This window comes from Nyctereutes procyonoides, unplaced genomic scaffold (genome assembly GCF_905146905.1).
Source record: "Nyctereutes procyonoides isolate TBG_1078 unplaced genomic scaffold, NYPRO_anot_genome, whole genome shotgun sequence".
Classification (NCBI taxonomy): domain Eukaryota; kingdom Metazoa; phylum Chordata; class Mammalia; order Carnivora; family Canidae; genus Nyctereutes; species Nyctereutes procyonoides.
The window spans coordinates 25,537,271-25,555,880 of record NW_026575020.1 but is presented as its reverse complement, the minus strand read 5'-3'; the positions used below and the strand labels follow the sequence as shown (position 1 = coordinate 25,555,880).

The window sequence follows — 18,610 nt, the reverse complement described above, 5'->3', positions numbered from 1 at the left end:
TGGGTTAGTTCTACCTTTTAGCTCCTGTGCCTAAAAAATTTTTAGGTAATACTGTAAGCTGTGAAGTTAAAAAGGAAGTATTCCTATTGCTAAAAACAAGTTACCTCTCAAAATGTTTTCAAGAAAATTAAAAATTCTGTATTCAGAGTGTAAAGAATAATGTACTTATTTCCTAAACCAATAATTTACAATTATTAGCAATTAGTTTTATTTTATTTTTTAAAAGATTTTATTTATTTATTCATGAAAGACACACACAGAGAGAGAGAGACAAAGAGAGAGACAGAGACACAAGCAGAGGGAGAAGCAGGCTCCATGCCAGGAGCCTGATGCGGGACTTGATCCTGGGATTCCAGGATCACGACCTGAGCCGAAGGCAGGTGCCAAACTGCTAAGCCACCCAGGGATCCTCAATTAGTTTTATTTTATTTTATTTTATTTTATTTTATTTATTTTATTTTATTTATTTCATTATTATTATTTTTAAAAATATTATTTATTTATTTATTCAGGAGAGACAGAGAGAGAGGCAGAGACACAGGCAGAGGGAGAAGCAGGCTCCACACAGGGAGCCCAATGTGGGACTCGATCCCAGGACCCTGGGGTCATGCCCTGGGCTGAAGGCAGGCGCCAAACCACTGAGCCACCAGGGCTGCCCTAGTTTTATTTTAAAGATGTAAACATTATGGACAGTGCAAGTCACTTTTGATCATTACCCACTGTAACCCTTTCTTTTAAAAGACAACCACTATCATGACTTTAATGTGTATACCTACTTTTAAATACTTTATTTTCATGAAATTAACTCAAATTATATATTATGTAGTGTTTATTTCTTTCTTCTGATATTTTAAAAATATTCTTTTAGTATTTTCAAAACATTAGTTTCCCAAATGCAGACATTATACTAGGAAAACAAGCCTCCTACTACTTTAAAATAAATTACCTAAAAATGTTCCAAACTTCTGAAACATCCAAGACAATCTCCTAATTAAACTAATCAGCTGAAGAAAATTATTTACCAAAGTTGAAAGTTTTTTCACTGAAATCCAAATACTCACAGGTTTTAAATGGATAACAGAACTATTAGACATCACTGTGTGGTCTCCCTCCATCATATCTAGCTCACTCTTGTCATCTGAGGCATCTGGAAGACTGTTAACACTACTACTTTGGCTACTGGCACTGATGGACATACTGGGAATAGACTGATTACTTCCAACACTATTCACTGTTCCTGTTCGGCCAACACCATGATCTTGTTCCTAAAGGAAAAGAGCATTAGGTTAAAATATCTGTCTCTTTTGAAATTGCTAATTATAATCACTTATCACACTGCTTAGTACACAGTCTTTAGAAAGAAACTCAAAAAGTCTAGTGAGAAACTTCCTGTACTTGTCAAGGCCAGGAAGTTTACCAACTGAAAAACAAATAAAAATGATCAACAAATAAATAACAAAAATTCCAACCACCTGTGTCAAAAATTCAGTTCATCACTTGGTTATTTCCAAAGCATAACATTTTCTCTAAATTGCTTGACATTTTTTTGAAATCCATTTCTACCACACATCTCATGTGTGGTATATATAGAGAGATTCTGCTCATTTCTCAATAATTCCCATAGTTAAAACAAGCCTCAATCTTTTTTAAATCCTATAAATAACCACCTTTAGTTGTTGTTGTTGTTGTTTTTTGTAAAGAGGGAGAGTATGCTGGTGTGTGCATGCAAGCAGGATGGGAGAGGCAGAAGAGGGAAAGAGGGAATCTCAAGGATGTTCCTTCCACACCAGAGTTCAAGGCCGAGGCTTGATCCCACAATCCTGAGATCATGACCTGAGCTAAAAACAAGAGTCCATGCTTAACTGACTGCACCCTCAAAATAATTTTCTAATGTTTACTGTATGAACTAAAAAACAAAACCAAAAGCACCAAAACTTTACATTTATATATATAAGTCCTATATTTTATAGTTCATTAATTATGTAGCACTATCAAAAAAAAAAAAAAGTAACTATTACTCCAGGTCTCAGAATGCAAAATGATCTCTCTTACTGAAAAACAATAAATTCTGACAGGAGCAAAGAGAACTGAAAATATTTAGAGTAAAAAAGCTCCAAAAATAATGTATACTTCCTTGTGAGGAAAAGTATATTTCTTAATTTCCTAATGTATATTTCCTTGTGAGGAAATGTATATTTTCCTAATGTATATTTCCTTGTGAGGAACATTTCTACTGCAAACTTAAACTTCCATACTTCCTAAAAGGCAATATGGAAAGAACTTTGCTTTGAGAGTGAGAGATACATGAATTTGAACCTAAATGAACCTATGATGAGTTAACTACTCTGAGCTTTGCTTTACTCATCTGTAAAATGAGTATTTTAGAACTGTGCAAATGGAATGAAATTATTCAGAACTGAAAAGAATCAAGTATCCCTGGTGACAGAGCATAATGCTTGGTAATTCTAAAGACTTCTGAATGAGTACTGTCCATTTCCACAGTCTATAATTTCAAATGCTTCCAAAAGCATGTCCCACGGAATCCGACAATAAGGCAAAAGAGGGTTCAGTATCCAAAACATTTGATGAGGACTAGATTAAAGTTGAACAGGTTTCTTTAGTAAAAGATTGCAGAACTTTACTATACCAATAAGCGCTACGAAGGGGTTGGGTTTAAAGAATGCAAAACTTTTTTTTTCTACCTGGGATCTTATAGGACCAGTGTTAAGAAAACACAATCTGGGAACCATTAATATAAAACATTTGTGGTAAGACAAGTTGTATAAGGAAAGAAGCCAATAAAGAAACAGAGCTCAAAATGTGAGTCATTTCTAAGTTATTACCTCTTCTTCTTCCTGTGCTTCTACTGCTGGTCCATTATGTGCCTCCTGGAAAAGGAGTTTCTTCATCTTTCGATACTGTAGATTGTCCAGCTCTCTCACTGCATCCTTTGTCCTTTGAATGAGATCTATTAACACTGTTTCAGGGCGCTCGCGAAGAACAAACATGTGCTGAATAAGAGTACAAGGCAAAAGTCAGATTGAAACTTATATTTTTTCAATTAGTACAAATGTATCCTTTCCTCACAGTGGAATTACTATCTGAAGTAATCACGATAAGATAACACATATAATCTATAGCTATCTAATTTTATTACACTTTTGACTTCTTGTATTTACAAAACTGCCATCTACACATATACATTCTGGGCATACATAACTACCCCTGGACAATTTATGGAAACATGTTATTTTTGTTGGCCAACTGAAAATGCAGAGTTCAAATAATCAAAGAGTCTGGGGTGCCTGGGTGGCTAGGTGGTTGAGCATCTGCCTTCAGCTTCAGGTTGTGATCCTGAGGTCCTGGGATCCAGTCCCGCATCGGACTCCCCACAGGGAGCCTGCTTCTCCCTCTGCCTATGTCTCTGCCTCTCTTTGTGTCTCTTATGAATAAATAAATAAAATCTTTAAAAAAAGAGAAATAATCAAAGAGCCTAATTAAACACTAAGAATTAAGTCCAATTAGAGCCCTAAAAAGGGCTAAAGGTTTATGTATTCTTAGAACTGATTTCATAGAAAAGACATTTCAGTTCTGAGTTATATCAGGTTTCAATGTATTTATATGTAACATATAATGTATGTTTTGTTAATATGTTATTTGTAACATATAATGAATGTATTTATATGTAACATAAACTTGGATATTATAAGTTCCTTTAGGTGTTGCATAAACAATACTCCATAAAATACTAGCAGTTTCTTAAAAGCCATTATACTTTGTAATTTTTTTTTTTAAGATTTTATTTATTTATTCATGGGAGACACACAGAGAGAGGCAGAGACACAGGCAGAGGGAGAAGCAGGCTCCCTGCAAGGAGCCTGATGTGGGACTCGATCCTGGGTCTCCAGGATCACATCCTGGGCTGAAGGCGGCGCTAAACCGCTGAGCCACCCAGGCTGCCCCTACTTTGTAATTTTTACCACTAACATTTAACAAGCTTAACCTTATCTAATATAGAAAAATAGAACAATTCCACCATTAGAATTATCACTGCTATATTTTGATATTTTTTTTACAGAAATTTTCTACATATAAATTTGTAGATACATAGTTAGCATTTAGGTTGCAGAAAGACATCTTTTGCCTTGAGTTCTATTAAATGTACTTGAATTCTGTAATACTCTTACCTTTTTAGTTCAAATGTATTTCTTCTCTAAAATATTTTTCTTTTGCCTTTTGATTTTGTTACTCAAAAGAAGAATCATTTTTTTATTTAGCTTGTGTTTTTTTGTTTGTTTTTTAGTAGGCTTCACACCTAGTATTGTAGCCCAACCCAGGGCTTCTTAAACTCATGACACTGAGATCGAGACTTGAGCTGAAATCAAGAGTCGGATCCTTAACCGACCAAGCCACCCATGGCCCCCTTTATTTAGGTTTTTGACTCTATTCTTGGACTTTCAACACATTCACAACAATTTTCTGTTCCTCAATAAGGAAAGACACTTGATCCTGTCAAGAACATACTTAGCACACATGGAATCACCATAGGCCCTGCTGATGTGTTTTTCGTTTTAGGCAACTTCGTAAGAACTGTGGGTATTATAGCACAAACTCCTCAAAGTCGGGGCAGCGCGGGTGGCTCAGCGTTTTGGCACTGCCTTCAGTCCAGGGTGTGATCCTGGAGGCCTGGGATCGAGTCCCACATCAGGCTTCCTGCATGGAGCCTGCTTCTCCCTCTGCCTGTGTCTCTGCTTCTCTCTCTCTCTCTCTCTGTGTGTGTATGTGTGTCCTCATGAGTAAATAAATAAAATCTAAAAAAATAATAATAAAAATAAAATAAAAATCTTAAAAAAAAATGCTAGACCATTCTGAATGCCTATGGATGCCATCCCCTGAAAAGTTTCTCTAAAGAATTTTAACTATACAGTATTTTATTCTACTTTTACTGTTGTCTAAGTATTGTTATTTTGAATTCATAAACTAATGCCTATAGGTTATTTCATCAAATATTTATACTAAAAATGTTTAACCATTATCCTAATTTTGGATGGTTACTTCCAATTTTTAATTCTTAGTTTCATAAATTTAAATTTTTTCCTATTAACTCTTTTTACAATAAACTGCAACAGACGTATAATTAGGCCAAAGGAAAGAAGTACTTGATAGATACTTCCTATGATTTTCATTTTCCTGCTATAAACCAGGTAAATGAATACTATATGCAGACTTGGGATCTAATCACCAAATACCTGGCCCTGGTGGGTTGGGTTATTAACAAAACAGCTTCTTTTGCCTATATAAGGCAAGTATAAGAAGCCAGTCAGATTTTTTCTTTTTCCTGAGCCTTAGTTTGGTATGTATCACTGTTTACGATACTCAATCTTCTTATCCAAAAATAATAAACCTTAAATTTCTAAGTTTGATAGTTTTCTACATATAGATCTTATTTATCACTAAAATAATTCATAGTTATACTAAACCTTCTGCTATTATGAGTTTCTATTTATTCAGGCTTTCATTTCTGAGACTGAGTGAGCTAACTGCCTAGAATCCCACAAACATTTTTAAAACTATACTGTTTTCTACATACTGTGGTTGCAAATAATAATACACACACACACACACACGATCTTTTTGTTTTTAAAAACAAATTTAAAGATTATTTACTTATTTATTTATTAATGAGAGACACAGAGAGAGAGAGAGAGAGAGGCAGGCAGAGACACAGGCAGAGGGAGTAGCAGGCTCTATGCAGGGAGACTGATGTGGGACTTGAGGGACTTGATCCTGGGATTCCAGGATCATCATGCCCTGGGCTGAAAGCAGGCACTAAACTGCTCAGCCACCCAGGGATCCCCATATATATGATCTTTTCAATTTCTTTGTATCTTTAACTGATGTGTTGGCGAAAATAAACTGAATATGTCTGAAGTTCTAAAACAGTCATGTAAAAATAGTCTACTTAAATCTTACAGTGAAAAATCAATAATATTCCTTAGGGGCACAAGGAGAGAGAATCAAATCCTACTTACCATTGCCTTATCTAGATGTTTTAAGAACTATATTAAGTTCAACAATATTATTGCTATCAATAAGATGGTCAAACTCCAAATGAAATAAATTTTTGAGAACAGAAAGCATATACCAATCATGTATTTAAATTAAGCAACCAAACCCACTGAAAACTGAAAGAATTTACATGATTCTTAAAATATTTTCAATGCCAAGTTAGAAAAATATATTTCTAAAAAGGAAACAGAAACATGATATCATTATGTATTTTTTGAAAACTCTTTTCTCCCACAATATTTATATAGATATACATTTCTCTTTCTTTCACATTATTTTAATGTGGGACATAAACATATAAAATATGGCAGATATAAAAATTAAATCCAAAGTTAAGCTGTTTTACTAACTTTGAAATATGACATTATTTCACATGAATTAAAATGTGGAGTTATAACTCATGAATACATTCTTGCACATAAAAACAGCCAATTGGTACTATCTGGAATATATTCTATCCAAACATCATAAAACACTTAATTAATTTTGAAAACACAAATGAAAAAACTTGGCCTCTGAGAAAAGTTCCAATAGACAACAGTATATAAAGTTAGCATTTTATCTTTATTTTGTTATTTTATTTTATAGTAAATTTTTTAGTATAATTTTTTTTTAAGATTTTATTTATTTACTCATGAGAGACACAGAAAGAGAGAGGGGGAGGGAGGCAGAGATACAGGCCAAGGGAGAAGCAGGCTCCATGCAAGGAGCCCGACGTGGGACTCGATCCCAGGACTCCAGGTCACGCCCTGGGCCAAAGGCAGGCGCTAAACCACTGAGCCACCCAGGGATCCCCATAATTTTAGTAAAAATTAGTAGAGCATAGTGATTCAAAATCAAAGAAGAATAAAATACATCTTTAAATAATTACTTAGGGGTAGAAAACAGACTTAGTAAAACTGACCTTTATTTATTTATTTGTTTGTTTATTTTATTTATTCATGGGAGACACAGAGAGAGAAGCAAAGACACAGACAGGGAGAAGTAGGCTCCTTGCAGGGAGCCCAATGTGGGACTCCATCCCTGGATCTGGGATCATGCCCTGGGCCAAAGGCAAACACTCAACAGCAGAGCCACCCAGGTGTCCCAGTAAAACTGACCTTTAAAAGTTCCTCTGATGTAGGGCGATCTTGAGGGATTTTCTGGAGGCAAGAATCTACAAAGTTGCGAAAATAATCAGACCTATTGTAAAGGAAAGTATCAAGTGAACATATTGCTATTTCCTTTTACACATCCACAAACCATACAGAGAAGTTAGCATCTTGTGCAAGGATGACATGGAAATTCATGTTCATGTTTGAGCACCAAGTGTTGTATATAAATATTGAACCACTAAATTCTATACCTGAAAAGAATATTACACTGCATATTAACTGGAATTTAAATACTTAATTAGAAACAAAACAAAACACAACCATAAATCAGGGCATGTGCCTATTGGTGGGAAGGGGAATGGAAAAGGAATGATAAAAAAAGCAGATACAAAAAAAATAAGCAGATACAATATACTATCGATTTTATGTCTATGAAAACCTATCTAAAGCAATCTTTACCATTTTCCAAAGATAAATTTGCATAGATTATTTAAAAATCCAAAAAAAAAAATCCTGCTCCCACAATTTAAGAAACAAACAAGCAAAGGTAAAAAAAAGAAAGAGAGAGGTAAACCAAGAAACAGACCCTTAACTATAGAGAACAAACTGATGGTTAACAGCAGGGAGGTGGATTGGGGGATGGGTGATATAGGAGATGGAGACTAAGGAGTGCATTTGTCACGATGAGCACAGGGCAATGTATGGAAATGCTGAATCACTATACTGTACACCTGAAACTAATATTACATGGTTATGTTAAATAACTGGAACTTAAATTAAAAACTTTAAAAATCATACTTCCACATATTTAAATATCATGACTTTTTCTATATTGAGGCAAAATTAGGAAACTCAATTTTTTCTTCTTTGCATTCATATTTAAGATAATGTTCTTTTCAATTTTTTTTTTCTTTTCTCTAAGCCATCTCTCTTTCTTGGTTGCTACTTGGGTCATCTTCTATATATATTTTTAGAACATCAATCTATTTTGCTTTGGAGGGAGCAGTTTTATACCCAAATGTTCCTAAGCAAATGGATAAAACTTCCATTAAATCCAGAAAATCAATTAATATATTTTTTATTTTTTTATTTTTTATTTATTTTATTTTTTATTTTTATTTTTATTTTTTTATATATTTTTTAAAACATCAGAAGTCTACAACATATTTTGCACAGTGTTACTGATGAGAGTTCAATGAGAAAAGTAGTAAGTAATAATTACTCTGTCAGTGTTTGTCTTTCATATTTTAAGTTCCTTGTAGGCAAGAATTCTTTTTTTGAATCCTCCAAAATATCAAACAGTGTAAAGACATTCTGTGTTCACTATATTTATTACTGGTATGTACTATAATGCTAAACTCTGTGCCAAAAGATTCCTTCTACATATCTCTAAATAGTAGCAAAGATCTATGAATGCACCTTAAATATGTAATCTTTAAAAAATTAGTTTCACTAATTATGCATCTACTTGTCAATTAAAAATACTTATTTAGTATGGTTGATATCTCCCTAGAATTTTTCAAATGTTAGACACACTTGAATACACTTGGATATACACACATTAAATTTTCTATCACTGATAAAAACCCTAGTTTTCTAAAACTGTCAATGTGTTCTTCATAGATTTCTTTACATAAATGAGCTTAATTTTATCAAATCTAGGAAGCACCAGGATGTGGAGTAACAGACCATTTGGAATATAAATATTATAATAACAATAAAAAACCCCCAAATTACGAATTACCTGATAATTCTGATAAATCATTTATGTTTTATACCTGATAAATTGTAAACCATTCCCTAATAAAATATCACTATGGGTTGTGGCAATCTATGTATTTTAGTTATAAAATATTGTTTAAATTATGCTATTTATTAAATATATATTATATATTACTTATTATATAATCAGGGTTATATGTGTTCCTAAAGTTCAAAGAAAAAAATAAAATATAAATTTTTGTAAAAAGCAATGTGTTGCTTCCATATGGCATCATCTATTTCTGAACTGAATTACATATATGTTATGAATAGCAGATGTTAATAGAAGATAAACATGATATAAGGGTAAAATAAACCAATGTAATATTTCTTCAGCTAATACACTTTACCTAATTGAAATAAAATTATTTTAATAACATTATAACAAAGTATTTAACTTATACAATGTTGAGTTATATTATGTCTCAGGAATACTCACCATTCATTAGACTGTAGTGTAGGGGATTCATTTTGGGCTATGTGATATAAGGCACTCATTGCATTCATATTAAATAAAGGAGGCTTCCTTTCCGCTGTAAAAGAAAGAAACTTTGTTAAAATACGAGCTTATTATATAAGGGCCATGCAAACATGGTTTAACAAATTTTTTTGAGGGGGTCACCTGGGTGGCTCAGTCAGTTAAGCACACAACTCTTGATTTCAGCTCAGGTCATAATCTTAGGGTTGTGAGATTAGAGCGTCTTGGGCTCCACACTAGGTGCAGCCTACTAAAGATTCTCTCTCCCTCCTCCTCTGTGCCTCCCCTCCCTCTCTCAAAAAAATTAAATAAGTTAAATTCAATTTAAAAAAATTTTTAATGTTTTGTTTTTGAAAGAGTCTTAGCAAAAAAAAAAATTACAAGTAAAACTCAAAGAAGTTTCTCAAGTGCGTCGATTTACACTAAGTTGTTGGCCTCATGCCCTACCACCCCTAAACACTTTACTGTGTATTTCCTATAAATAAGAATCTTCCACTAAAGAACCACAATTAGATCAGGCCATTAATACTGATACATGACTATCATCTAATCCTCAACTCCCATTTAGATTTCAAGGAAATGTTCCAATGATGTCCTTTTAGCAACAGCAAGCCTTGATCACCTGCATCAAGGAAAGTGTGCATCTTATCTAAATTGTTAACAATTAACATAAAATTGTGTTATATAATACTTTTATAATACTATATTATATATATTATAATATTATAATACTATAATACTTTTAATACCTATAAAATATGTAGTGATATCACTTCCTATCCCTGATATTGGTAATCTGTGTTTTCTTGTTTCCTGATCAATCTAGGTAAAGGTTTATCAATTTTATTAATTTTCTCAGAGAACTAGTTGTTTTTTTTAAAGATTTATTTATTTTTTTTGGGGGGGGGAGAAGGGAGAGAAAGAAAGAGAGAGAGAAAATGAATCTCAAGCGGACTATCCACTGAGCACAGAGCCAGTGCTGGGCTTGATCTCACAACTTTGAAATCACAACCTGAGCTGAAATCAAGAGTCTCAAGCTTAACCAACTAACCACCCAGGTGCATCTCAGAAAACTAGTTTTTTGTTTCATTGGTGTTCTCTCTTTTTTTTTTAATTGATTGCTGCTTTGATTTTTTAAGTTCTCTTTCTTCTACTTATTTTAGGTTGATTTGCTCCTCTTTTTCTTTTCTTTCTTTTTAAAAGTAGGCTCCATGCCTGATGTTGGGCTTGAACTCACAATGCCAAAGATCTAAAGTCACATCCTCTGCTGACTGAGTCCTTTGCTCCTCTTTTTCTAGTCTCTTAAAGTAACAGCTGAAGTCATAACCTTGGCAATTTTGAAGTATACAAGACTCTTGCCTGTCCCTCAATTTCAGTTTGTCCTATGATAACATTTGGGTTATACATCTTGGGCAGGAGCATCACAGAAGTGTTATATTTTCCTCACTGTATTCTATGAGATAGTGCATGATTTTGAATACTTCTATTATTGATGGCATTCACATTGTATTACTTATGGCTGTATTAGACTTCTTCATGGTAACTTTTTTTTCCTTTGTAATTACATATTTTTTGAGAAGGTACCTTGAATCTATATTAACATCCTGTTTTCTCATAAAACTTTAATTTTCTTCTCTATTTACTATATGGGCTTGCAGTTTCTCTTTTTTAAAAAAAAAATTATTTGAGAGAGTGAGACGGAGCAGGGGGAGAGGGAGAAGCAGGCCCTCTGCTCAACAGGGAGCCCAACATGGGGCTTGATCTCGGGACTCTGGGATCATAACCTGAGCCAAAGGCATTTGTTTAACTAACTGAACTACCCAGGCACCCCTAGGCTTGTAGATATCTATTTTATTTTTATAATCTGCTACTGTCCTTTATTTTGATGTTTAAAATGCCTCATATTTGAACAGGGAGAACCACTTTATGTTGGCTTCTTTTTGACATGGCTCTATCATTCCCTGATCACATCCTTGCTTTCTGGTACACTATGATCTTCCAGGCTCATCTCGTACTTTCCACACTCCAGATTAAGGTTTCAACCATTTCTCCAAGAAGCTATGGCAACAGGTGTATCAGAGTTACTGAGGTGTCACTGCTCTTAGATTCTTTCAGTGAGTTAGGAAACACATATACATAATATGTTTATATACATACATGTACATTAAACATGTTTACTGAAAACAAGAGTTCACTAGAATATATTCAATCCAATCAAATCCTACTGCATTTATTCTAGCTTACCTCTTCCCTTTATTAGTCACACCCTTCTGACAATGAGGAACCTTGTTCTTATTATCCTTAATTAATATTTTCTTATCTGATAAATTCTCCCTGTAGGTAACCAGTCTCCCCATCTTTGCTACCACACTCTTGAGCAGATGCCCTCTTTCCGTCCTCAAGTTTTGAAACCCCATTCCAAGTTACTCTACAGTGTGAACATTTGTTTATCCACTCAGTTTCTAAAACCCAACCTAAACTGGGTCACTTCTCTGCAGTGTGGCCCTCTTCATCAGTCTTTATGAGGAAAGCTCTCTTCCTTTTGATCAGAGATGAACACTGTTATCAGGCCACCTCCAAATATAGAGGTACTCCTTAGACTCTGACCCAATAGGAAGTTTCCCCTATTGTCACCTCTTTACCCTACTTGGTCTCTGACATCCCATGTTGAGCCAATTCCATGACTCATGAAGGAGTCATTGCCCCTAACCCCTATGTTGTTCAAGGGTTGACTGTATTGTTGAATTTGGTTTGCTAATATTTTGTTGAGTTTTCTGGATTGACGTTGACCAAGATACTGACCTGCAATTTTTCCTTTTTAGTGTCCTTTTCTTTTTCAAAAGTGACCTTTTGGCATCAGGGTATGCTGGCCTCATGAGTTTGGAAGTGTTCTCACCTCTTCTATTTTTGGGGAAGATTTTGAGAAGGTTTAGTATTAATTCTTCTTTGTATGTTAGAATTCACCAGTGAAACCACCTGGTCCTGAACTTCTGCTTGTTGGAATGTTTTTGATGACTAATTCGATCTTCTTACTAGTAATCAGTCTGTTCAGATTTTCTATTTCTTCATGATCCAGTCTTGGAGGTTATATGCTTCTAGTAATTTGTCTATTTCTCCTAGGGTTGTCCAATTTGTTGGCATCTAATTGTCCATAGTCTCTTGTAATAACTTGTATTTCTGTGGTATCAGTTATAACATTTCTTTCATTTTTGAATTTGAATCCTCTTCTTTTCATGGTAAATCTAGACAAAGGTTGTCTGTTTTGCTAATCTTTTCAAAAAGCCAGCTTTTAGTTTTGTTGATCTTTTATACTGACTTTTTATTTCTGCTCTGGTCTTTGTTATTTTCTTCCTTTTATTAATTTTATGCTTAGATTATTCTTCTTTTTCTAGTTTAAGTGTAAAGTTAGGTTATTTCAGATCTTTCTTGTTTCTCAATGTAGGTATTTATCCCTGTGAACTGCCCTCTTAGAACCACTTTTGTTGTTCTCATACATTTTGGTATGCTGTATTTCCATTTTAATTTATCTCAGGAATCTTTTTTATTTCTGATTTCTTCTTTGACCCATTGGTTGTTACAGTAGCATGTTGTTTAATCTCCATATATTTGTGGATTTCTAGTTTTACCCTTATCATTCGTTTTAAGTTTCATACCATTTTGTTGGAAAAGATGCTTCATATGATTCCAGTCTCCTTAAACTTATTAAGACTTATTTTGTGGTCTAACATATGATCTATCTTGGAGAATGCTCCATGTGTACTTGAGAAAAATGTGCTTTTGGATGGAATGTTCTATATGTATATGTCCATTAAGTCCATCTGTCCAACGTAGTCCATTAGTTCATTAAGTTCAACGTGTTACGATCAATACTTCCATACTGATTTTCTATCTGGATGATCTATCCATTGATAAAAGTGATGTATCAAAGTCCTTTACTATTATTGCATTGCTTTCTATTTCTCCCTTTAGGTGTATTAAAACTGCTTTATATATTTAGGTGGTCCTACATTGGGTACATAAATATTTACAAATGTTATATTTTCTTGCTCGACTGACCTCTTCACCATTATGTAATGCCCTTCTGTCTCTTTCAGAAGTCAGTGTATTATTATTTAAAAAAAATTTTTTTTGAAGATTTTATTTATTTATTCATGAGAGACAGAGAGAGAGAGAGGCAGAAAGAGAGAGAGAGGCAGAGACACAGGCAGAGGGAGAAGTAGGCTCCATGCAGGGAGCCCGAAGTGGAATTCGATCCTGGGTCTCCAGTATCAGGCCCTGGGCTGAAGGTGGTGCTAAACCACTGAGCCACCTGGGCTGCCCATTTTTTTTAATTTTTAAGAAAAGACTTATTTATATATTTGAGAAAGAGTGTATATGAGTATGAAGGAGAGGAGTAGAGGGAGAGGGAAAGAGAAACTTAGTGGGCCTCAATTTCACAATCCTGAGATCACAACCTGAGCTAAAACCAAGAACTGGAGGCTTAACTGTGTCACCCAGGCACCTTGTTATTTTTTTAATTTTAAGTAGGCTCTACACCCCACATGGGGCTTAAACTCATGACCCTGAAATTAAGAGTCACATGCTCTACAGACTGAGCCAGCCAGGTGTCCATACAGTCTTTGTTTTAAAGTCTATTTTGTCTGATGTAAGTACACCTACCACACCTGTCTTTTGGTTTCTGTTTACATGGAATATCTTTATCATTCCCCTTCACTTTTAGTCTGTGTGTTTCCTTACATTTGAAGTGAGTCTCTTATAGGCATTATACAGATGGATTCTATTTAGCCATTCTATGATTGGAGAATTTAGTCCATTTATAATTAAAATATTATTGATAGGTATGTACTTGTTGCCATTTTGTTAATTGTTTGCTGATTGTTTTGTAATTCCTTTGATCCTTTCCTCTTAATCTCTTCTTTTGTGATCTGATGATTTTTGTATTAGTATTCCTTTCTTTTGATCTTTTGTGTATCTACTACAGGTTTTTGCTTTGTAGTTACTATGAGGTGTACATAAAACAACTTATATTCATATTAGTACTTTAAGTTAGTAACAACTTAAGTTTGAACACATTCTAAAGTTCTACATTTTTACTCTCCAAACTCAATGTTTTATGTTTCTGATGTCACAATTTACATCTTTTTATCTTGGATATCCGTTAACAAATTACTGCAGTTATCTTTATTTTGATTTATTTTCGTTTTGCTCCTTTAATTTTCTGAAAATTCATGTCCTCTATACTTTATAATCAGAAAAAAATGGTAAATTTTATTTTTATAGACACAATTGTACAATCCTGCACAAAGCCTGGAAAACAACAAAGTAGGGAACTTTTTCATCAGACTAATTGCAAACAAACACATAAACTCACCTATGAAAACGCCTGTACTTTAAGATCTCTTGGTCATAAGACATAACCAAATTACTTCAATCATTATGATAATGAAATATGATAGTATTTATTAATAACTATATTTATCAAAACCAGGGTGAGTACAATTGACTTACATTTGTTCTCCTACCTGCACTATAATAATTTGCTTTAACTCATTATCCTTAACTATTTTAAAGTAGAAAAGCATATATATTTCCAGAGACTACAAATCTAATTTGCATTGAAAATCATGCTCTTGATCTCTATTTTCTAACAGGGTAGTCACTAGCCACAAGTGACTATTTAAATATAAATTTATTTAAATGACAAAATTAAATATTCACTTAGTTGCAACAGCCACATATCAAGTGCTCAAAAGTCATGCAGATACAAATCATTTTTATCACTGCAGAAAATTTTATTGGCTTGTGCTACTGTAGACCTTTCCTCTGGAACCAGAAGCAGGCTTAAAATGTAGTTCCTAACTTAGTGCTTCATAATTCAAAACATTTGTGAGTAAAATTTTTAAAAGTGATTATGAAAGATGAAGATGCCAAAAGTATGCCAAAAACTAAGAATTTCTTTAAGTGTCTCACTCGTTAAAATTATCTAAAGGCAGTTTCATCTTCAGATATTGCTTTATTTTAAGTGTAAAGACTCTCATTGTGAAGGAATTCTATTTTATTAGCTATAACAAAAAGAAGCTCGCAAGGTGCAGTCAGTTAAGCCTCAAGACTCTTGGTTTTGGGGATCCCTGGGTGGCGCAGCGGTTTGGCGCCTGCCTTTGGCCCAGGGCGCGATCCTGGAGACCCAGGATCGAATCCCACATCGGGCTCCCGGTGCATGGAGCCCGTTCTCCCCCTGCCTATGTCTCTGCGTCTCTCTCTTTCTCTCTCTGTGACTATCATAAAAAAAAAAAAAATTAAAAAGACTCTTGGTTTTGGCTCAGGTCACAGTTTCAGGGGCATGAGATGGATATCCAAGTCAGGCTCCACTCTCAGCCTCTCCCTCTCATGTTCTCTCCTTGCTCTAAAATAAATGAATAAACTGGACTTTAGACAGATTTCTTTTTGAGCAAACAAGTGGTCAATGAATACTTTGTAATCAAATAACTATAAACATATATCAATAATATCTAATAGCACCATTAAGGCAATTTCACTATCACCAAGGGGCACATGTATCAGCCAGCATATAAAAATACCCCATGGGCAGAGTATATTAACCAGCTTCTCTACATTTATATCCAAAGTTTCTTAAGAAATTAATTAGGATCTACCAGTGAGAAGAAGAATCAAGGTTAAAAGAATAGAAATTAAAACACTTTCAAATGTAAAAAAGATTCTGCAAACCTCAAAGAGAGACCAAGAAATCAGAAAAGAATGTTACTGTGGTACTCTCCAAATCTCTGTTTCCTTATGCTGTCATGCTTTATTTATTTTTTTAAAGATTTTATTTATTTATTCATGAGATACACAGAGATAGAGACAGAGACAGAGGCAAAGGGAGAAGCAGACTCCCTGTGGGGAACCTGATATAGAACTGAATCCCAGGACCCCAGGATCTCAACCTGAGCCAAAGGCAGATGCTCAGCCACTGAGCCATTCAGGTGCCTCAGCTGTCATGCTTTAAAATAAAATAAATAAATAAAATGATATAGAGCTCGAAGGGAATGGTTAATGTAGGAATTACAATAAACAGCAAAAATGTCTAAAGACTATATAATTCTTTTTTTTAATTTTTTTAAAAATTTATTTATGATAGTCACACAGAGAGAGAGAGAAAGGTAGAGACACAGGCAGAGGGAGAAGCAGGCTCCATGCGCCAGGAGCCCGACGTGGGACTCGATCCCGGGTCTCCAGGATCACGCCCTGGGCCAAAGGCAGGCGCCAAACCGCTGTGCCACCCAGGGATCCCAAGATTATATCATTCTTAAAAAATATTTTATTTATGCATTTGAGAGAGAAAGAGAACAAACGGGGGGAGAGAGAGGGGGAGAAGCAGGCTCTACTGAGCAGAGAGCCTGATGTGGGGCTCAATCCTAGGACCTAGAGATCATGACCAGAGCCAAAGGCAGACACTTAGGGCACCCCATCTGAGCCACCCAGGCACCCCATCTGAGCCACCCAGGCACCCCAAGATTATATAATTTTGAAAAAATACTAGACTGTAAGATAGAAAGAGCTTGGTTTATAATGGAAATTAGGATATTCAGCTACTACATAATGATAAGCTTTTGATTTTATTTTACCTCAATTTCCTTATCTACTTATTTTACAAAACTACTGAGAAACCCAATTTGAAAACCATTTAACCAAATTACACATGGATTTTACCTTTTTTGTAAAAAAGATTTTATTTATTTGAAAGAGAGAGAGAGCATTCATGTGCACAAGCAAGGGGAGGAGCAGAGGGAGAGGGACAAGCAGACTCCCCATGGAGCTTAAAGACTGAGGCAAGGCTTGATCCCACAATCCTAAGATCACAACCTGAGCCAAAATTGAGAGTTGGATGCTCAACTGACTGAGCCACTCAGACACCTCTCACATGGATTTTACATTTAATGTGTTATTTTCAATCTGTGGTCACTCCTAGAATGTTTAATTAAATATTCCCAATATTTACTGCTTTTAAATGAGGGGTTTTTATTATATAAAGATTTTTTTTTTTTTATTCATGATAGATACAGAGAGGCAGAGATATAGGCAGAGGAAGAAACAGGTTCCTCACACGGAGCCCAATGTAGGACTCGATCCCTGAACTGGGATCACGTCTTGAGTCAAAGGCAGACACTCAACTGCTGAGCCACCCAGGCATCCCTTAAATAAAGTTTAATGGAATATATTTTTTTAAAGACTTTATTTGTAAGTAATTGCTACACCCATCACGGGGCTCAAATTTACAATCCCCAAATCAAGAGTTGCATGCTCTATCAACTGTGCCAGCCAGGCACCACTGGAATATTTTTATAAGGAAAAAAAAGGGAAAGGATGTAAGACTAGAGGGGGTAAGCTTGGAGAATCAAGAGCAAGATGATAGACATCATCTTCAATTATAGTGACAAATCAATTATCTATCTGGCTCTCTTACACTGGGAATGTTAGTAAAGTTATGATGGTCCACTGACTTAAGCATATTTCCCTTTATGGGCAACAGAATAAAATGTGTGCATAAAATCAAATTGCTACAATATGGCATACAGCCTGACATCTAATTCTCATACCTAATTCAAACTAATAAGTATCCTAGGTAGAGGTAAGTAATTCATCAATGCTATATAGAGACTTTCTACAGAGGATAAATCTAGTAATCACAGACATATTTTAGATGTGTAACAAATACTCATTAAATATTAAACATAAATACCTCAAACTTAATAACACAGAGGAAAATTATTTTAGAAAATTATTTTAACAGAGCAAATATAATATACCTAACCTAATATATATATAAATTACCAGATAACCAAAGTGAAAACTTTAATAGATTCATTGACCCCTTCTGTAATGGACTAAAAAATAAAAAGTTATGATATGGTACAGAAAAATGAAGTAAAACACTGATCAAAACTTACTATATAATAACAAGGAATAACGCTTACCTAGTTCAATACATGTTATCCCAAGAGACCATACATCTACTTTGCCATCATACTGTCCTTCATCCATGGCTAAAATTACTTCCGGGGCCATCCTAAAACATAAAATGTCATTTAAAGTAAAAAAAAGCACACTATTCTTTATCAATGTAATGAGTATCCACATAAGAGAATACCTGTGTGAATTCTAGCCATCGTATCTGGACAGAAGAATTTTTATAATGAGAAATAAATGT

At 34.5% G+C, this 18,610-nt stretch overlaps 1 protein-coding gene across 1 annotated transcript in view; it reads right to left on the bottom strand.

Annotated features, from left to right (window-relative positions):
• Nucleotides 1-18,610, bottom strand: part of TAOK1 (TAO kinase 1) — a 146,189-nt gene that overhangs the window by 42,305 nt on the left and 85,274 nt on the right. Inside the window, exons 8-12 of the mRNA XM_055319146.1 lie at nucleotides 18,378-18,469; nucleotides 9,364-9,457; nucleotides 7,170-7,251; nucleotides 2,844-3,011; nucleotides 1,062-1,265 (exon numbers count right to left, since the gene is read on the bottom strand). Coding sequence (XP_055175121.1) covers nucleotides 1,062-1,265; nucleotides 2,844-3,011; nucleotides 7,170-7,251; nucleotides 9,364-9,457; nucleotides 18,378-18,469 — 640 coding nt within the window. The remainder of the gene's footprint in view (nucleotides 1-1,061; nucleotides 1,266-2,843; nucleotides 3,012-7,169; nucleotides 7,252-9,363; nucleotides 9,458-18,377; nucleotides 18,470-18,610) is intronic.